The sequence below is a fragment of the Coloeus monedula genome (genome assembly GCF_965178545.1).
Source record: "Coloeus monedula genome assembly, chromosome: Z".
Taxonomy (NCBI): domain Eukaryota; kingdom Metazoa; phylum Chordata; class Aves; order Passeriformes; family Corvidae; genus Coloeus; species Coloeus monedula.
In genome coordinates this window covers 25,030,629-25,049,216 of record NC_138822.1, presented here as the reverse complement: position 1 = coordinate 25,049,216, position 18,588 = coordinate 25,030,629, and the positions used below count along the sequence as shown (strand labels likewise).

General features: G+C 36.9%; 1 protein-coding gene across 12 annotated transcripts in view; it reads right to left on the bottom strand.

Moving 5' to 3' along the window:
• PAM (peptidylglycine alpha-amidating monooxygenase) overlaps nt 1–18,588 on the bottom strand; it is a 124,231-nt gene that overhangs the window by 49,569 nt on the left and 56,074 nt on the right. For all 12 annotated transcript variants that reach the window (XM_082302131.1, XM_082302139.1, XM_082302136.1 and 9 more), the window contains 4 exons: nt 16,393–16,450; nt 9,373–9,460; nt 2,844–2,929; nt 1,080–1,163 (listed from right to left, as the gene is read on the bottom strand). In XM_082302131.1, coding sequence (XP_082158257.1) covers nt 1,080–1,163; nt 2,844–2,929; nt 9,373–9,460; nt 16,393–16,450 — 316 coding nt within the window. The remainder of the gene's footprint in view (nt 1–1,079; nt 1,164–2,843; nt 2,930–9,372; nt 9,461–16,392; nt 16,451–18,588) is intronic.

The window sequence follows — 18,588 nt, the reverse complement described above, 5'->3', positions numbered from 1 at the left end:
AAGGCAGATGGTGCTTTGTGCTGCATCAGCCAAAGCATGGCCAGCAGGTCAGTAAAGGGGATCCTGCCCCTCTGCTCAGCACTGATGAGGCCACACCTGGAGTTCTGTGTCCAGTGCTGGGCTCCCCAGTGTGAGAAAAACACGGATAGTGTCCAGCAAAGGGCCACAAAGATTATGAAGAGACTGGAGCATCTCTCCTATGAGAAAAGGCTGGGAGAGCTGGCACTCGTCAGCCTAAAGAAGAGAAGGATCAGGAGGGAATGTGCAAAGAACAGGGAGCCAGGCTCTTCTCAGTGGTGCCCAGTGATAGGACCAGAGGTGATGGGCACACGCTGAAACATGGGAGGCTCTCGCTGAACATCAGGAAACTTTTTCACTGTGTGGGTGACTGAGCACTGGCAGATGTTGCCCTATGGTGTTTCTACACTTGAATATACCTGGACATGGGCCTGGACAACAGGCTGCACGTGGCCCTGCTTGAGCAGGGAGGGAATGGACCAGATCACTTCCAAAGGTTTGTTTCAACCTCAACCATTATGTGATTCTGTGAAACATTCAATGACAAGTATAAGCATATTGCTATGCTTGAAATGAGTGTTTCATCTTTAAAAAAAACAAAAAACCAAGCCAAACAAATAAACAAAAAATACATTGTCTCCATGAATTACATTTTTTCCAAACACAAATACCGTGACAGATTGGCCAGTAAATATAATCTGTTCAAGTAAAATGACAGGTTAAGTGTGTTCACACCTCTTTGTTTCAACTTGATTAAAGAAAATGCTGAATGATATATGGAAACCTCAACTTTCTCCCCCAAACTTAAAATTATTAATCTGCTTCTTGATTACTTTAAATCATTTGCTCCACATTTTTTGAGGGGAAAAAAAAGGTGTTCACCTTTCAAATACTTATAGTGATAAATTAAGTTTATAAAGTCAAGTTAATATACAAATTGTATTACAAATATGCCCACTGATCTTTGCAAATGGCACTAACAGAAAAATTATTTTCTAGAGGTAAATATTTTTGATGCTGTAGCTGATACAACTTACAGAGCAAATTTCCAAAATGCATACCTCTAAATGCACTAACGTCTCCGTAGTGTACCTGGAGAACAAAGTATCTGCTACCCGTTTCTCCTCCAACTCTGAATCCTACACCTAAAAGAAGTAAAATGTATTGTTTTCAGAAACAATAAAATGTAAGATAATTCACCATCACTGACCACATAAAAAAATACGAATCACTTTAATGGCTAAGAGTGAAGGGGTTGAAAATTTCAGACACCACTGAAGTGAACTTTGTCCTGAAACCCAGGAAAACCACCAGCCCATGATCCCAAACAGACCAAGAAGCTTAATTAATTAAGTTAAATAACCATAACTTAATTAATAATACATATCTGCTTTATGAAGAGAACCCTCTCAATCAAAGAACATTAATACAGATTTTATAAAAATTTTTATAAAAATTTAAATAAAAATGAAGTTTTGTCATCCATGTAAGATTTGGTGGAACTTTCTTTTCTCATACAAACTCTACGTGATACAAACTAATTAATACTAACTTACTAAGAAGACATTGAGACTGATAAGAAAAAAAGATCCGCAGTAAAATATTTTTAGATTTAAATAAATATTACATGCAGAAAAAATCTTGAGGAAATTATGCAGTTATGTTACTTGATGAGAGAAGCAAGCACAGGCACAAAACACAATAGAGAAGCTTGAAATAATTTGAAATAATGAAATTCCAGTTATCAGAAAGGGATTTCTCTAAAGCAATTCTACAATGAACACTTTTTAAAAGAAGCAGAGAAAGCAATTGCTTTGTATTTGGTCAGAGAATCCCACAGTAACAGGCAAAGCCAACTTACAAATGGGACTACAGCCTCTGTGCACAAATGAGGCATCTTTGTGAATACTCCCTACAAACCTTGTATTTTTGCACAGCTTACCAACAAGGAAAGCATTACTAGCTGGGGTTTAACAGCAAAACTTCCACAGAATCCTCCAAGCACAAAACTTTTAAAGAATCCTCCATTTTAACAATTTTTTTTAAACTTGACATTCTGATAACCAAATCAAGTAACATTCATGTTGTTAAGTGCGTAAATGGATTATTAAAAAAAACCAAAACATTTTCATTATATTGGTTCATGGCTTTGAAAATGGGCAGCAAAAGATGAAAGAAAAAACACTCAAAATTTAAGATATTTTCAGATTGAGGCTATACAGATGGTAGATATTTCTAAGACCCTTAGTGGTTATTACAAAGAAGCACTTCTCCCTGTTTTGATTTAATTCAGCAGAGTTGTCTATCATGCAAGAAAATGGGTATACAAGCATGTTGCTCAACTGCATCAAAGCATCAAAAAATGAAAAACACATTAAACTGCCAATGTATACTTTAAACAGAAAAAATTCAGTGTTTAGATTCAAGTTGTCTGTGCCTTCCCAAACAAGCAAAAATATTTTAATGTAGTTTGTGTGCTACTGAAAGATACGTAAGTGGTAACCTTCTAGTAACATGTAGTAGGAAATGCAAGATTAATGCTATATAATAATAAACATTATATTATGATAGTTATCTCTCCCTCAGCCTTTTTTACCCCTACAGAAACCCAAAATGGTATAGCAAACAGAATGACAAAAACCCGCAAGTATATTAGCTAGCATAATACATTTCATAGTTAATGAGGTTGATGTTTATACAGTTGCTATCAGTTAGACATAATGAAAATATTACAGGATGTTCCCAGATATGACAGGTGCTTACTTCCATGTCCTCCTTTCTCCCCTGCCCCTGCACACAAGAACTCCATATTAAAGCGCCAATACCTTTGGGCAGCCTGGTGGGTGGAGCATTTCTTGCCCAAGCATACAAAATATTCGATTTATCTTTGCATGTTCCTTCATCACAGTCCCTAAAAGTATGAAGAAAGAAAAGGGAATATTACTTTTAAAATTTTGAAATCAGAAACCAGCAGGTGAGTTACATGCAAAACCACTCATTTTAAGATCTATGAAGATGTTTTTGAATGTATGCTGATTAAACACAGTTCTTTTAATATAGAGTGCTTTCAGAGATATTGGTAGATGTTCCACCTTTTTTTTCCTCCCTTCGCCTTAAGGCAGTGTTGGACAGCTCTGATGGGCTCTGTCAGCCTATTAACCAGTGATGGGAAAAATGAAGGAACCTTTTATGGTAATAAACTGTATGAAAATTTCTAGCATTATTGACTCAAGTGATACAAAATGACAGTGGCTGCCACATTTACAAAGAGGGACAGGACTCAGGCACAAAGCAGAAAAAAACCCCACAAGACATCAAAGCTTCAGCATAAAATTGGTTATTTAAAATTCATTTTAAAATCATTCCAAAAAGTGACAGGAGGCTGTATATGAACCCACAGATAGGAGGCACTCACACTCTTCCCTGTACTTAATTTAAACTCATTGCTTTATGTTAATTTTTATTCCACTGCACGATTTCTTGTTTTTCAAAATAGAAAAATCACACACATACACGCACACACACAAAAAAGAAACAATCACCAAAAAAATCCCGAACAAACAAACCAAAAAAATACAAACCAAAAACCCAAGGGAAAACAAAAAGAAAAAAGAAGAGTTTGCCAAGTAACAGGCCACAAACAGGTCACAAATATTTACAGTAACTGAGAGCTTGAGTTGTCCCCAGCCTCTGCGGCTAGCACCTTGTAGGTGACACTGAGGGTGAAGAATGAAAGACTCCCGAAGACTGATAAATTTTAGACATTTTAAATCTGCAAGAACTGGTAAACCTGAGGCAGAGACACCACCAAATCTGTAAAAGGCCAGACACAGTATACAGACAGCACAATGTATCTTGACCACATCCAAGAAGGCACATATGTGGATGTAGGCTGCATGACCATATACATGGATAATCAAACAAGGGACCCTAAGGAGCTTTCCAAACAGCCACCTAGAATACACTTCTCCCTCTTGATCCTGAATTAGGGAAGAGGTTTATTTACAGGGTGTATTTGTACTTTCTTCCAAAGGCAAACCATCCACGGACCTGAGCACAAAGTGTAGAAGTCATTCCACAGGTGCAGCATACACAGTAAGACTTTTAGAAAGCCTCACCCTGAAACTATTCAGACTACATCAACTGACCCAAACCAGATGTGATGAAGGTTGGCACCAATGCCAGTATTTCATTCTAAACCAAAATGGTACATCCCCTGCTCTGTTTATCACTGCTTGTAAAAAGACACCTGGGAAAACTTTTGTATATGTAAGGCATGGTTTCAGTCACCTGAAATTCTGGGGAAAACAGAGTGCCACACAGTGTGAGGAAGAGCATAAAAGACCAGGACATCTACCAGATGAAGGCTCAATCATGTTCCTGTTACGGATGGCTGAGCCATATGTGCAAATGATGATGATGATTTCCAGGTATCTCTCAGAGATAACCAGCTCTTCTGGCATGTATATCAAACCACCTCAGCAGGACATTATGTACTTCTTTGATCCCAGTGAGCCTTATTGCAGCATAGCTACTGTATTTATTTCATGAAAGCTTTGCTATAATCATGAAAGCATCAAGAGAAAAGGGAACACACCACTTCTTTTATAGTAGTTATACTCACAACATGTATTTCTAGACCTTCATAACTAACAGTTTGGTCACCTTCCCCTTCAAACACACCCACATCCCAAAGGACAATCAAAACTTACTTCAGAATAAGTGAAATGCTTTCATAGATGCAGCTGCAGCTGAAAACTATGCAGCTTCCCACTGCTACTATACAAAAAACCCAAGAGACTTCAGAGATCTAACCCGGTATTGAGCTGCACGATTTGGAAATGTGTTGAAGAGATTGTTTAGGAGGAATGCCAGAAGGAACTTTAAGCACAGTCACAGCTTTACCACCACACTTTGGGCCAGACAGTCTTTATTTATACCACAGTATTTCTAAGAACACATTAATTAGGAAAAAACCTGTGCAGGTTGTTTTCAAACTGTCTTCCTGAGATGCTACCAGAATGGAGGGGGAAGACAGCAGGGGACAAAGATGAAATACAGACACTGCTCTTTCATTTTGTTTAAAAAATGGTCAACTCTCTCATTTAGCCATCAATTATAATCTTGAAACATCAAGTTTTCAGGAAAAAACAAACCTAGAGGAGATTGCAAAGAAGAGATAAGATAAATAGATTGAAATGCAGGGAGCTACTAAAACGTAAAAATTTAACAAACAAAAAATCACTGAAAGTCATAGCTTCTTTACATACAAAAATGAGATTCTAAACAGAATGAGCGACACAGAGTACCTTAAAAATGGATTACAGCTGCATATTACACAATCTTGTTCTAGAAACTGATTATGACTCAAAATTTGGGATTGAGGCAGGTAGGGGAGAGCTTACTGACTACTTCTTGGATCTTTGCGGTTTTTGCAAACTCTCCTGGACTTCCCAAAGACATTCTCCCCAATCTTGGGTCAGTTCAAAAACTGTTTTCATTAATGGCACTGGGGTTTTGACTGATTACCTAGACTGAAAGTAAAATATTTCACTATGTCAACAAGACCACTATTTGGCTATCCCTTCAGCATATTTGCATTGGTTATGGTAAAAAATAACTTCTTTTATTTCTTTCTCTATTATACTGTACTCCTCAGCACTAACTAAGGATTTAAAAAAAGGGTAATTGAGGTGACTGAGTAAGACAAATCATCATTTTTCTCTTTTGTATGTTGCAGACCATTCTAGGGCAGTGGCAATGGTAAGAAACTACACCCAAAAATACAATTCTTTCTACTGTCCCCACTTTCCCCCATGCAACGAAATAGAAGTCCTTCACTGAACCAGTCATGACATCTTTTGCAACCTCTACTGAGCTATTGATGTCAAGGGCTTCCAGAACCATTCTTTCCTGCCAACAGAAACAGCTAGTCTGATAGAAGCATTACTGGGTTGTCATCTATGACCTGTACTTATACATCCATTTGCGTTAGATAACTATTTAAAGTTGCCCTGCCTGATCTCAAAATACAGGCTCTGTCTGTGAATCAGCTCATTCATGAGAGTTTATTTCAGCGTTAGGTTTGACACAGCACAAGACCTGTCTTGCCAGGAGACCCACAAATTCTGAATAATTCAACATTTTCTTTTAAAGCATTCAAGTGCATTCCTGATTATCTACAGAGAATCTTAACTTTTGATCAATCAGTTCGGGCATGTTATTTCAATTTCAACAGTTTGTCAGCTCAGGCAAAACTTGTCATTGCGGCTGCACTGGTTTTAGATTAATTGTGATCAAGGAATGGAAGCAGCTACACCATTTTTTTAGTGCACTGAGCAACACCTGAGGCAATGAGCCCTGGGAAACCACTTTTTTTTTTTCCTATGGAAAGGCCTGTGTATTTCAAGAAGGGAGAATAACATTTAGGATTTGTTCAGATAAAAATTCTACCACACTGCAGTGAAAGCTGAAACCAGCACAGCTTCCATACAATTTGACAGCCTTTATGAAGGCCAGGGACATTTGCAGGAATAGTGTCAAATCAGTATAAAGGGCAGCAGGCCAGACTGGCATCACAGATTTTGGCTTAGTGCTGCTATGGCGAAAGGGCAGCTAACCCCAACAGAGTCATCTGGATGCTTCTCATTCCTCCTCACTCAAAACTGGCCTGAATGAAACATCACACCTCAGGAAAACTAATTTTGACCTTGCATTCTGAATGTTCCTAACAGCCTATTTTTCCATAATAAAACGAATCCACATCATGACGGTAAGAGAAGTAGCTCTTGACTTGCAAAAGCATATGTAACTAATATTGCCAGAACTTTGAAAAAGAAACTAAGAGACAAAAAGATCTATGTGGCATACCTTAATCTAATAAAAGCTGGCTCTATAAAGATGTTGACCATGTAAAAAGTAAGGATCCTTGCTAAAGAAGCCTTACAGCAGCCTGCTCAAACAACCATTCTTTCCCTACTAGATGGAAGAGCAAGAGAAGTCATCACTTGAGAGCCTTCAGGTAACAAAAGGAACAGCAAATAATCAAACAAAATGAACAACAATAAAAACCAGTAACATACAGTCATCAGAATTACTTTAACAAAATCAGGTTAGAACTCTCTAGCACTCTTTAGTCTATTTTATGTATAAAACATGTGATCATCTTTCTAGCCTTGCAAATAACTGTGGGCAGAGCAAGATAAAAAGCTGCAAACTGCTGCAAAACCAGGGATGTGAAATGATGAGACACTGAATGAAGAGCTTTCATTTTGAGAATGCAAAGCAAACACAAAACCTCAGAAACTACACATTAAAAAAAAGGCAAGATCTCATCAAAACCTGCATATGAAAAATTGGAAATAGTAGATTTAAACACAATACTATTGTATTGGGTCTGGCTAAGATGGAGTTAATTTTCCCCACAGCAACCCTCATGGTGCTGGGCTTTGCATGAGGAGCTAGAAAGGTGTTGATAACACACCAGTGTTTGGGAAAGGTCTTAGTAGAGGCCACAGCCAGGCCAGCTGACCCAAACTGACCAAAGGGATGTTCCATACCATATTATATCCACTCAACAATAAAAGGTAGAAGAGAGGAGAAAGGAGGAGAAATACATATTTGTTATTTATTACATTTGTCTTCCAGAGCAGCCATTACTTGTGCTGAAGTCCTGCTTCCTGGAAAGCGGCTTGGTCATGGGAAGTAGAGAACAAAATATTTGGTTCTCCTCTGCCTCTGCAGAACCTTTGCTTTTGCTTTATTAAACTACCTTTATTTTGACTCACGAGTTTTTTTCCATCCTGATGAGGATTGGAGGGATAGAGCAGCTTGGTGGGAATCTGGTGTCCAGCCAAGCTCAATCCAACACAACTAAGTATTTTGTCATTTGACAGGTAGGTGTTAACTACAGCAATCGAGAACAAAAGCAACATTAGCTGCCACACGGCACAGGCTGCCATTGGTGAGTCTTCTTCCTGCTGGGAGGAGTGAAGGTACAGCCAGGGAGCTCAAACTACCTGAACCCTAGACTCAAAACAGGGATTTGAGTCTGATTCAGTTTTGAAGAACTTTGGGTTTTGGCTTTGGATCCCTCTCTTCTACAAACTCAGAACATCAGTTAGATGTGACTTGGGCATTGTCTCATAACTTCATCTCAACACAAGCTCCTGATCAATCTGTAACAACATAGTTTTATCATGTACAAATAAAACTACTTCCAGAAATATGAAAACAGCACAAGTACAATCTACTCAGTTTTAAATAGGACACTCACCTGTTTTCAAAAGGCCAGAATGGAGAAGTTTTATGTTGGTGTATTGTTAACATTAAAGTATTCAAGTATATTCTATCATATAAGATACAATAAAAAGAACACAGAAAAGCAGTCTACTGGGAAAAGAAATTAATAGAACAGAATAGAAATTCTATGCTTTCCGTTTTACTTTGGTCTGACCTTCTTAAGCATCTACTTTTCTTGCACGACTGTGCAAGATTACAACATTTTCAACATTAGAACTGTTGGTTGACGGGTAAACAGGAGATAAAACTTCTGAGGAAAATTTGTTGTGTATGTTTAAAGCATTAAACAAATCATCTCCCCAAAATACGCATTCAAAATGTTTCGGGGTATTTTTCCTGAAAATTTATTATACTATACTATTAGTTCTAAATTCCAGGTTTAGTTACCTTTTTGGTAAATACTTAAAAGATAAATTATGATTACACAACTCTATTAGACCACCTATATAAAAATTGTTCTACAGTTCAGAATAATTCATATAACCTTTGCAGCATCAGCAAAAATACCTCATCTGCTCTCTCATGAAAACCTACAGAAAATTTGCAAAATTACTGAACAGATGATTAACCCTCAACCACCTTCATATTCTCTTCATTTTGCCTCCACAGACCTATTTTAGTGGCATTGGTCTGCTCTCACTGCGTAGTCATTTTGAAGGGCAAGTCAACTACCAAGCCCCTTGATAAGCTTCTTCAGCTTATCCTTTGCTCACCTTGATTCTGAACACCTGTTACATGACTTCATACAGAGAAAAGCAGCCAACTATAGATGAAGATGAGATTTTTTGGTATTCAATGACACACTGTTTACTATAGCTCCTGCCTCCTCCTTGAAGACAGTCAATTAGTCATGAAGAAAACAGAGGAGATAGTTAAAAAAAAACCAAAAACCAGAGCACTTTAAGTGTGGAAAGACTAGATTGTTACACATTTCTTCTTCATTCCAAATTTTCCTACTTTTCCAAGAAATTCTGACACCAGAAAAGGTTTATATGGAAGCAACTAACACCGAAAAAGAGCTGGTTGATAACAAAAGCAAGAAGCAGCTCTTACCAGTAATTTTCGGCAGACGAAGGTTCATTACACCCAAAGAGTAACATGTGATGGACTGTGTCCATGCTGGCATGAGGCTTAAAGTCAACTGAAAAAAAATATGGCAAAACAAGTAAGCTATCCATAATCTCACCATAGGTTACATAACCAAGATCATCTTGTTCCATTTTTCCCCTGTAATACTACAAAATAAGGCAAGTACATCCCCACCCATTTATTTGCCTTCTGCATTCCACTTAACACTCTTTCCTTAAATTTTCATTCAACAGCCCTCCTTCTACACTAAAACACTGTACCTCATTTATTAAGAAAAAGAAACTCTAAGTTCCCAATTAAAACCACTGTATTGCCCACAAAAGTTAAATTTGATACTTAGGTAATATATCAGTGTATCCCAAACCACAGCGTCTTACTGTCACCAGTCTAACTGCAATCTACCTTTGAAATCTGCACTTGTGATTTGATAATACTCTTCAACTTCTTTTGTACTTCATAAAAAATACAAACAAGCAGAAAGTTACAGTTAAGAGCAACTAAATCTTATGCATTAGTAGTATCTTCTCCCAGTATTCTACCTGGCTTACATTTTTTCTGCATCTTTCTTGGGACAACAGTTTCAAGAAGGGATTATGATTGAGTCTAACTAATACGTCAAACCCTTTGGAACGGAAAACAAGATTTGTTTAAAGTCAGCATGATGTCACTGCCCTAAATTTCTCACTATTAGAAACTTAGATGTGAATATTCACCTCCCAAATGTCTGTTCTTTATCCTAAGCCACATATAAAACACTGGTTTGGTTTCTCAAGTACTTGTGATCCTGTTTAGCATAGTAAAAAGTTTACCAACACCATGGGAGTAATATTGACCATAAATGTATAATAAAGGTATTTCTAAAAATAAAGCAAGCTACATTCTTTTATTACTAAAAATAAGTCAGATGCAGGGAATGCAATGGTTTTTCACCTTATACTACAGAAGAAGTTCTGAAGACAAATTACTCCTGCCCTTACATGTACACAGACAGTGAGGAGCCTCCATGTAACTGTCTTCTAGCTATTAACATGGGGAGATGGTGAAGCTACAAACCAGTGAAACATTGTTCTGCTCCTGAGGTTTATGGCATTACTTGCACTCAGAAGTCAGTATTTTAACACAGAGCTGTGGCAGGTTTCCTGAAATGAATGATAATGTGGGTTATTGTCCCAGTTTCATGGGGGAAAATAAATCAAATAGCTTCCTACCCAATTTCTGGAGCTGAGATATGATGTGGAAAATAAGGAAAACCAGCCAAAAGTTAAGGCACACAAGTCAAGTTTTAGGTTGAAGATACAAGGCACGCGTTCAGACTGTAAGAAAATGAGCATGCCACAGCTGAGGGCTTGATCCGGGAAATAAGAGATGTACCCACATGCACTGGGAAGGTACTTTGAATGATATATATGAATTCAGAAGTACAAAAGTTGCAAGCATGAATGAAGTCTAGAGACCACCTAACATCTTTATTTTGCTATAAGCAAATTCTACTCACTTCATACATAGAAACCTCATCTGTGTTATGGAGACAATTTCTGTTTTGATGTTTTTATCAGTAACAATTAGTAGTAAAATTACAGTTTATGCTTGCATGGCAGAGGCAACATGTCATTCTGTGTGGAATTCCTACCTTAGTTTTCAGGTGGTTTGGGTGTTTTAAGCTGCTCTTATCAATTTAAGTGAGAGATTAAATTTCTGAAGGGGTTTATAAGAAGTTCACACATGTGAAACTTCATTAACTTTATGGTCAAAATTAGTACCTGTAAAAAACGTACTCTAAGTACCACCTATAAAGACAGCCTTCAATAAAAGTAAAATTGAAAGTTAGGCCTGTAAGCTGCCAAAGCCACCACCTGTCCTGCTGCTTAATACTGTCTCAGTACTTCTTTTTATTTCTCTACCACTGTACCATTGCGAGTAGTTATTCTAATGAGTGTTTCAGGAAGTCTTTTATTCCCTCCATGTAGTGCCTATTACAATGATATCCTAGAGTACGGACACGACCTTTAAGGACTATTACAGAACTTATCACAAGTACCTTACTAAATGCTTTTCTTACTGAGAGAAAATAATGCACCAGAGCTAACAAAGCAAAATCAGATTTCTGGAATACACTGTTTTAGCTGACATGCCTCATCATTGCTTAAGGAAGCACGGAAAAACCTTACAGTCAGCCTATGAGCTTAAGAGAGCTTTGTACAGGTGGTTACAGTATGGTTCCAGTACAGCTATTTTCGTACCAGCACACCCAGGCATATAACTTTCCAAAGACAAGGTTTAAAGAAACAAACAAACATCTAAAAAATCCTGTGTTGAAAAAGCGATAGAGATTAATGTGGAATTCAAGACAAATGCAGTACCTGCCACAGAATGAGAAGGTGGCCAGAGTTTGAAGAGACCTTAAAGAAAATCTTGTTTCAACCCTCCTGCCATGGCAGGGACATCTTCCACTAGGCCTAGTTTTCCACTAGGACATCTTCCACTAGGCCTGGAACACTTCCAAGGATGGGGCAACCACAGCTCCTCTGGGCAACCTGCGCCAGGGCCTCAGCACCCTCATAGTAAAGAATTTTCTTCTAATAGCTAATAGACCTACTGTCTTTCCTTTCCCCCTTGTCTTGTCACTCCATGCTCCTGTAAAAAGTCTCTCCCCATCTTTCCTGTGGGCTCCCTTCAGGTACTGGAAGGTCACCCAGAAGCTTTCTCTTCTCCTGAACAATTCCAACTTTCTCAGTCTTTCCCCATAGCAGAGATGCTCCATCCTTCTGGTCATCTTTGCGTCCCTCCTCTGGACTTGCTGCAACAGGCCCATGTCCTTCCTGTGCTGGGAACTGTCACTACCAAAGGCTTAAGAAATATTAAACTAAAGTCGTATTTTCCTAGTTGACAGCTTCCACATTTTACACTAATGAAGATTACTCAATAGTTAATTTATTTAATGCATGGAGAAGTGATATAAATGACTACTAAAATAACAGTAGCAGTTTTCATACACATACTAAAAATTGAAGTCTGACTTAATTTCTTGATCAAGTACTACTCAGAACTACCAACTCAAAGAAAAACCGGAATGAACAGAACATGACACCAGTTTAACCTTAACAGTGTGTACTTAAGCTATGTATTTAAAAAAACAACTTCTAAGAAGTTAATCTTAACAAATAACAATTCAATTAAATAAAGTTGATAGTTTGTTTGGTTTTTTTTTTTAAATATTAGTGTCCTCTCTATCACAGAATTAACTTTAAAGAAATTTATCAAAAATTCAGTGTCCGGAAAGCGGCAAACTAGGGAGACATTAGAGGCCTCCAATACAGTGAAGACGACATTGCTTGGCAATAGGAACGTTTATACATGCCATAACAGAGTAACAAACCTAGAGCTTCTCATAGTCATTTATGGATGAAGAGTAATAAACCATCTACGTCAGTCTGTGTTGCTGAACATAGAAGGCTTAATTTCATTTCTACAGCACAATCAGACAGATAGGGACTCATCGTGAGTCAGTAAGAAAAAGACATTTATTTACTGGTCGCCCATGTGAATGAATGCAAGCAGGTGAAGATGACAGTCAAATTCAGTCAAGTTTTTTGGCTCAGTGGCCTACTGTCAGACTCAATTTTTATGAGTGTCTGTAGAGCACCCTTTAGCTATCTCTTCAGCTTAGTAATGAAAAAGCGATTTTTATCAATGCCTGCACCATTAAAGACTCAACTGAGTTTCTGGTTTGGCTACTTAGTCATAAACATTAATCAATCATGATGCAGAAGAAGAAAACCACAATGGTATGTTTTAAAAATGTAACTGGAGCAATACTTTCTTGAAAAATCACATATTAATCTGACTCAGTAATAATGTTTAACATACTAATCTGACAGCCATTTCACTTCACACGAGCAAAAGGCATGTTCCTAACATAAACCATACGTATACCAATTCACCTCACAAAAAACCACTCTCCCTAACCCGATTTGTCAGTATTTACAGCCCTTTGGGACAGAGAAACAACAACTGGTTGAAACAGAAATCTCAGCCTTGACAGTCTGACCCCTCCTCTAAAGAACATAATACAGAAAACAGCATCTGCCAAAATATACAGATGCATGCCTGAAAAAGACCCGTAGGGCAAAACCTGCTCTAATTCTCCTGCTAGCTGCAGAAATTTCATTAAGTAAGTTTGATCGATTCCCTCCTCTGATAATGTCTGAGAATTGACTCCAAACAAGTTTGTGAATTCTGGTACAGTATCTCACCAGCTCTGAAGTACAAAGTTATACCCACTGTCCCTGTGCAATCATGAATGTTTACCGGTTTCCTTTAGGAAATAGCAAAATTGAAGTGTGAATTTAAAGTCCTTAAATACAAATTTAATAAAAATAATGAAAAAATGTTACAGAAAAATTTTTTACTTATTAACAAATGTAGTACTGCCCTCATATAACACTAAAAATGAAGCGCTCTCTTCCAATATTCTTCTATTTCTTATATTCTTCTTATATTTCACCAATATGCAACAAAAATATCTTGCTGTGGGTTCCATAACAGAGCCTCCTCTTCTGCAATGTCTTGGAGGTGGGAAGAAACAACAGTAAAAATAGCAAAGCAAAGTAAAAAAAAAGGAATGAATTAGCAAGTCTTGGTGAAACCATGAAGACACTTGGTCATAAAAATGTACTTCTAAACCATAAAAGGAAACAAAACACAAGGCATTTATAGCAAATAAATTGAACTGAGGCAGAACATGTAGCTTTACCAACAAACTGTCTCAGGAACCCAGTTTATTGTTTCAGTTATGTGTATTCACACATCCTCATGTTAAAGCTCTTCAGAACACACACTGTCTTCCCAACACATCATCAACAGCAACCCAGTGACAATTCATATGCTAGTCTTCCATTGTTTTTGTCACAAAGTGAAACAGTATGTTTTAAGGCAACTTAATTACACCATTTATTGGCAATGCAATGAAGGCAGATTCTACTTAAACCATAAAAATATAGACTCTATCCTTTGAAAAAGAATAAACACTCTGTGTGCCAATCTTCTATGCTTATTTAAGCAACACAAAATACATGTATGTTCACAACACTTAACAATATCCAAAGCAGTTAAGGAAAAACTTCACCAAGCAGCTAATTTCTTAGGTGATGATGTCTATTGTAAAAACCTCTTTCTTGAAAAGATTTCATTTTCTATCCAGATATTTTATAAGGTAGGTCATTCTACATTCTTTCTGCTCTCTACAACTGGATAAGATTGAGTCTACTCTTTCTAATGATCAGGTAACTTCTGCTGATTATGAAGACTCCAATCTGAGTCTTTTCCATGAGGAACACTTTCCAATGATTTTACTGAAGCAAAATGGAACGATCACATGCTTCAGACTGTCCATTTGCCTATTCATTTTGTGTGGAAGTGAAAAAAGAGGAAAAAATCCAGTAATTTTCTTTTACTTTTAAAGCATACAAAAATATGAGTTTGTAAGGAATGCTATCTATCATGGGAACACTTTAAGTTCACACAACAAGATGGGCTTTTTTATAAATTGCTCATCCAGCTCCTCCTGCTCTTCAAAGCTCTACATGACAACTAGAATGGTTTCTCCATTCAGACCTGATTCTGCTTTGTAATTACAGGTACTCAAGAACAGCGATTACTGGAAAGGTGACCAAATCCTGTAAAAATCATGTGAAGAACATATAAACTTTTAGTTTACATAACTTTTAGGTCTTCAGAAAAAAATAAAATGGGTTGCATTACATGACTTGCATTGAGACTTTGCACAACTTTTAAGCAAATTCTTTCAGTAGGTCCTTTTAAGCATACACACCATCAAAAGAAGTTTATGTTCCTTCAACACAAACAACAGAATGAGACATGCAGCAACCTAATAATGAATTAAACTGTGGAAATTTTCAACTCAGTGAAACACTAAATAAAAGCTGCTTGAGCAGGAAGTTAGTAGTACTGTCTTTCTATGAATCAACAAAAGCAGAAGAGTCTGTAGAGTTGTAGAAGAGTAGTTTATTTGAGAGTGACTCACTCCCTTCTACGTACATTTTTACTTCTGGGATGATACTCACAAACAAAATGTGAGATCAGATTCTCACCTCTTTACAAAACTGATCTATAGAGAAAGCACTGGAAAAAAATTTACTCATTTTTCTTAGTTACTGTAATACAACATGAAAATCAAAACACAATATTCTACCTTCTGAGGGATTTCCACAAGAAAATCCAAATGGAACAACACTCTCATAATACACTACATCAAAACTACATGTGAGTCCCACCATGCTTTTATTAAGTGCAGATATCCTAAAATGCAACAAAAGTGTAAAGGAAGAAAAAGACTGTTTCCTTTTATACCGTTTATAGCATGTTCTGATAGCAAAACTATCTTCAGCCAAACCAATAAGCCTTCTCTCTCTCTGAACAACTGGATGTTCACGACAAGGCACAATAAAATTGTTAAGTACCGCAAAGATTTTCTGAACAGATGGTGTTCTTCTGCTGATCTATATGATGACAGCATTTGTAAGGTACTACAGTATTTCCTTCTACTTGTCCACCATCTTATTGATGTCATGTCATAAAAAACCCCAAAAAATAGGAGAGGGTTTGGTTTCTCCTCCAAGTAAAATCCTTCTGCAGCCAACACTGACTGTAAGTGCACAGGATTTACAGCCTGTACCAGCATGTAAATAGTCTGCTCAGCAGTGCAGAATTAAGTATCCAGCCAAAGACAGAAAGCCAATACTCAGCACCAAATGGGACTCTTTGGTGCTGACTGACAGAGGCATCTGCATGCAGCTCCTTAACTGCTATTACTCATGAATCTCCTCAGATACAGTGTTATCTTGACTCTAAGCAGCTCCATCTAGTTTGTTAATGCATTAGCCATGACAAATGCATTTTGGAAACTCTAATGTCCAAAGATTAAGTTAATATGAGTCAAAGAGAAAAAAGCTAACCAATACTCACCTACATAGGCTTCATCATCCACTGGCAGCGGTATTGACATGCAGAGGTAGGTATCTGACTGTTAAAAGAAAAGAGAACAGAAATTACCTTTAAATTGGGAGAATTTAGAATTAAAGAATAGAAACATAGTATTAAAATTCCCTACACTTTCTGAAGATGAATGTGGGAATACCGAACAAATGAATACACACAATAGGACCATATAGTAAAAACATCACATACTTCACTGAGATATATGGGCAAAGACAATGTATGATCCCTTTACTACAATAAGAAATAAATTCATTGCCACAATTTATTTACATGTAACAGAGATCAGGCTATACGGTCATCAAAGTGGCTACCAGGCTGATAGGTACACTATTAACTATTTTAAACTTCTTTTTTCTTAAGACTTTTTTTCCCCCAACTTCTAAGGCTGTTTAAGAAAGGAAATGTATCAGGTACTGGAATTTCACTACACCCATGAACTCAAAATCTGACAGGACTTTCACTTTCATAAGGACATCTAAATAGATTAAGATAAAACTCCTGCTATGAATAACTTCAAACTTAATTTAAAAGAAGACACTGTGAATAGGTGTAAACAATTAAATGCAACTGAGAACAAAGGACAGGTACAATGCTGATAACAATATGTGATTACACAAAGCAGTGATTTGCAGATAAGAAAACATTTTTGGTCTTTTTGCTAGAAGATGGGAAGGGTGAACGGAAGTTAACTGATAAAATTGATGTGAATGCCTTTGGGTACAGTCATTACATGCATTTACAGAGTGAACATATTAAAGCCATTTAGAAATAAAAAAGGAAATATTCTATGTTTTCTATTTAACCTGGGTTCAGAAGAAGATTTCTTTTTTTTTAAAAAAAGCACAACCTAATTTAGGACCTTATACTAAAATTTTGAAAGCCAATGGCAGTAATGCTTCACACTGTAGTAGAAATTAAACAGTTTCCAATGAATGTTCATGTGTGGTACCTGTGCCAAAAGAATGCACAACTAGGTATAGATAGACTACTCCTAAGTCATGTAAGGGGTTGGTTGCCACTCATGCACCCATAGAGCAATCACAGTTATTAAATGCAAGACAAATCCTGGCCCTCCCACCCCTTCAACATGCCCAGTAATCATTTTAAAAATGCAGAGTTTTTGGCAACCTTTCCCCCAGCCTTGACAACACAATACACAATGAAGTTTTTTTTTTTTTTTATAGGAATCTGAACTACTGATCTCTTCATATGTTTCCTAGCTGTTCAACTGATGGCTTCTCAGGTAAAATCAGTAACACAGAATTATAAATGTGCACCTGGATGAACTGAGAGCACTTTTCACTCTTTCTGACAGAGAAGTTTAATATTTTGCTGCAGTCAAAGAAGATCTTTCTAGAAAGTAGAAACCATATTTCTGTTTTGCACTTGCTGAAACAACACCTCTTGCTTTAAATTACACGTTCCAGAGGGGTTTACCCCAATAACTTGAAAACCTCACTTCACTCCTTTGAGAGTGCTATCTGCAGCAATGAGTCATCAACTACTGCAGCACAACATACTGCTCTTTTCAAGCACATGTAGCCCTCTAGAAGAGATGTAGACCTCTTAATGATATATATAATTCCCTGCATCGGCTTACTGCAAGAAGAAAAAAAAAAATCATTTTTTATCTTGCTTAAGGAAATTAGATGTGAAAATGACAGTGGAATCTCAATACTTTTATGTGAATCTTAAAAATGCTAATGCTAAGTTGAAAAATCTTAACTGTCTTCACTTTTACTCACTTGGCTCAGTAGAATATAATCTTTTAAGAGTATACCATCGTAAATTCATACCTTAAAGAGTAAGGTAATTTCATAACTTAAATAGTACACCATCATAACTTGTTTATAGTAGCTTTCATGGAGTATTTTGAGAGTTAAAAATACTAAGTCAGAAGTACTATGCCTTTTAAAGTGCTTTTTGGTTGTTTTCTGTCAGCTTGCCAAAGTTGCAGCAACGTACAGTTTAATGTAATTAGATTCACTGATGCGTCATCTGAGATTTGGTGTAAACTGCAACTCCATGTCTTACTAGCACAGATAGAAATATTTCACATTATAGAACTTCAACAATTCAGTTTATGAAACCATCATTTTACAAATGAAATTAATTCAACGAAAAGATTTTTCTCTCATTTGAGGTTACTTCTTTGTTGCCTAC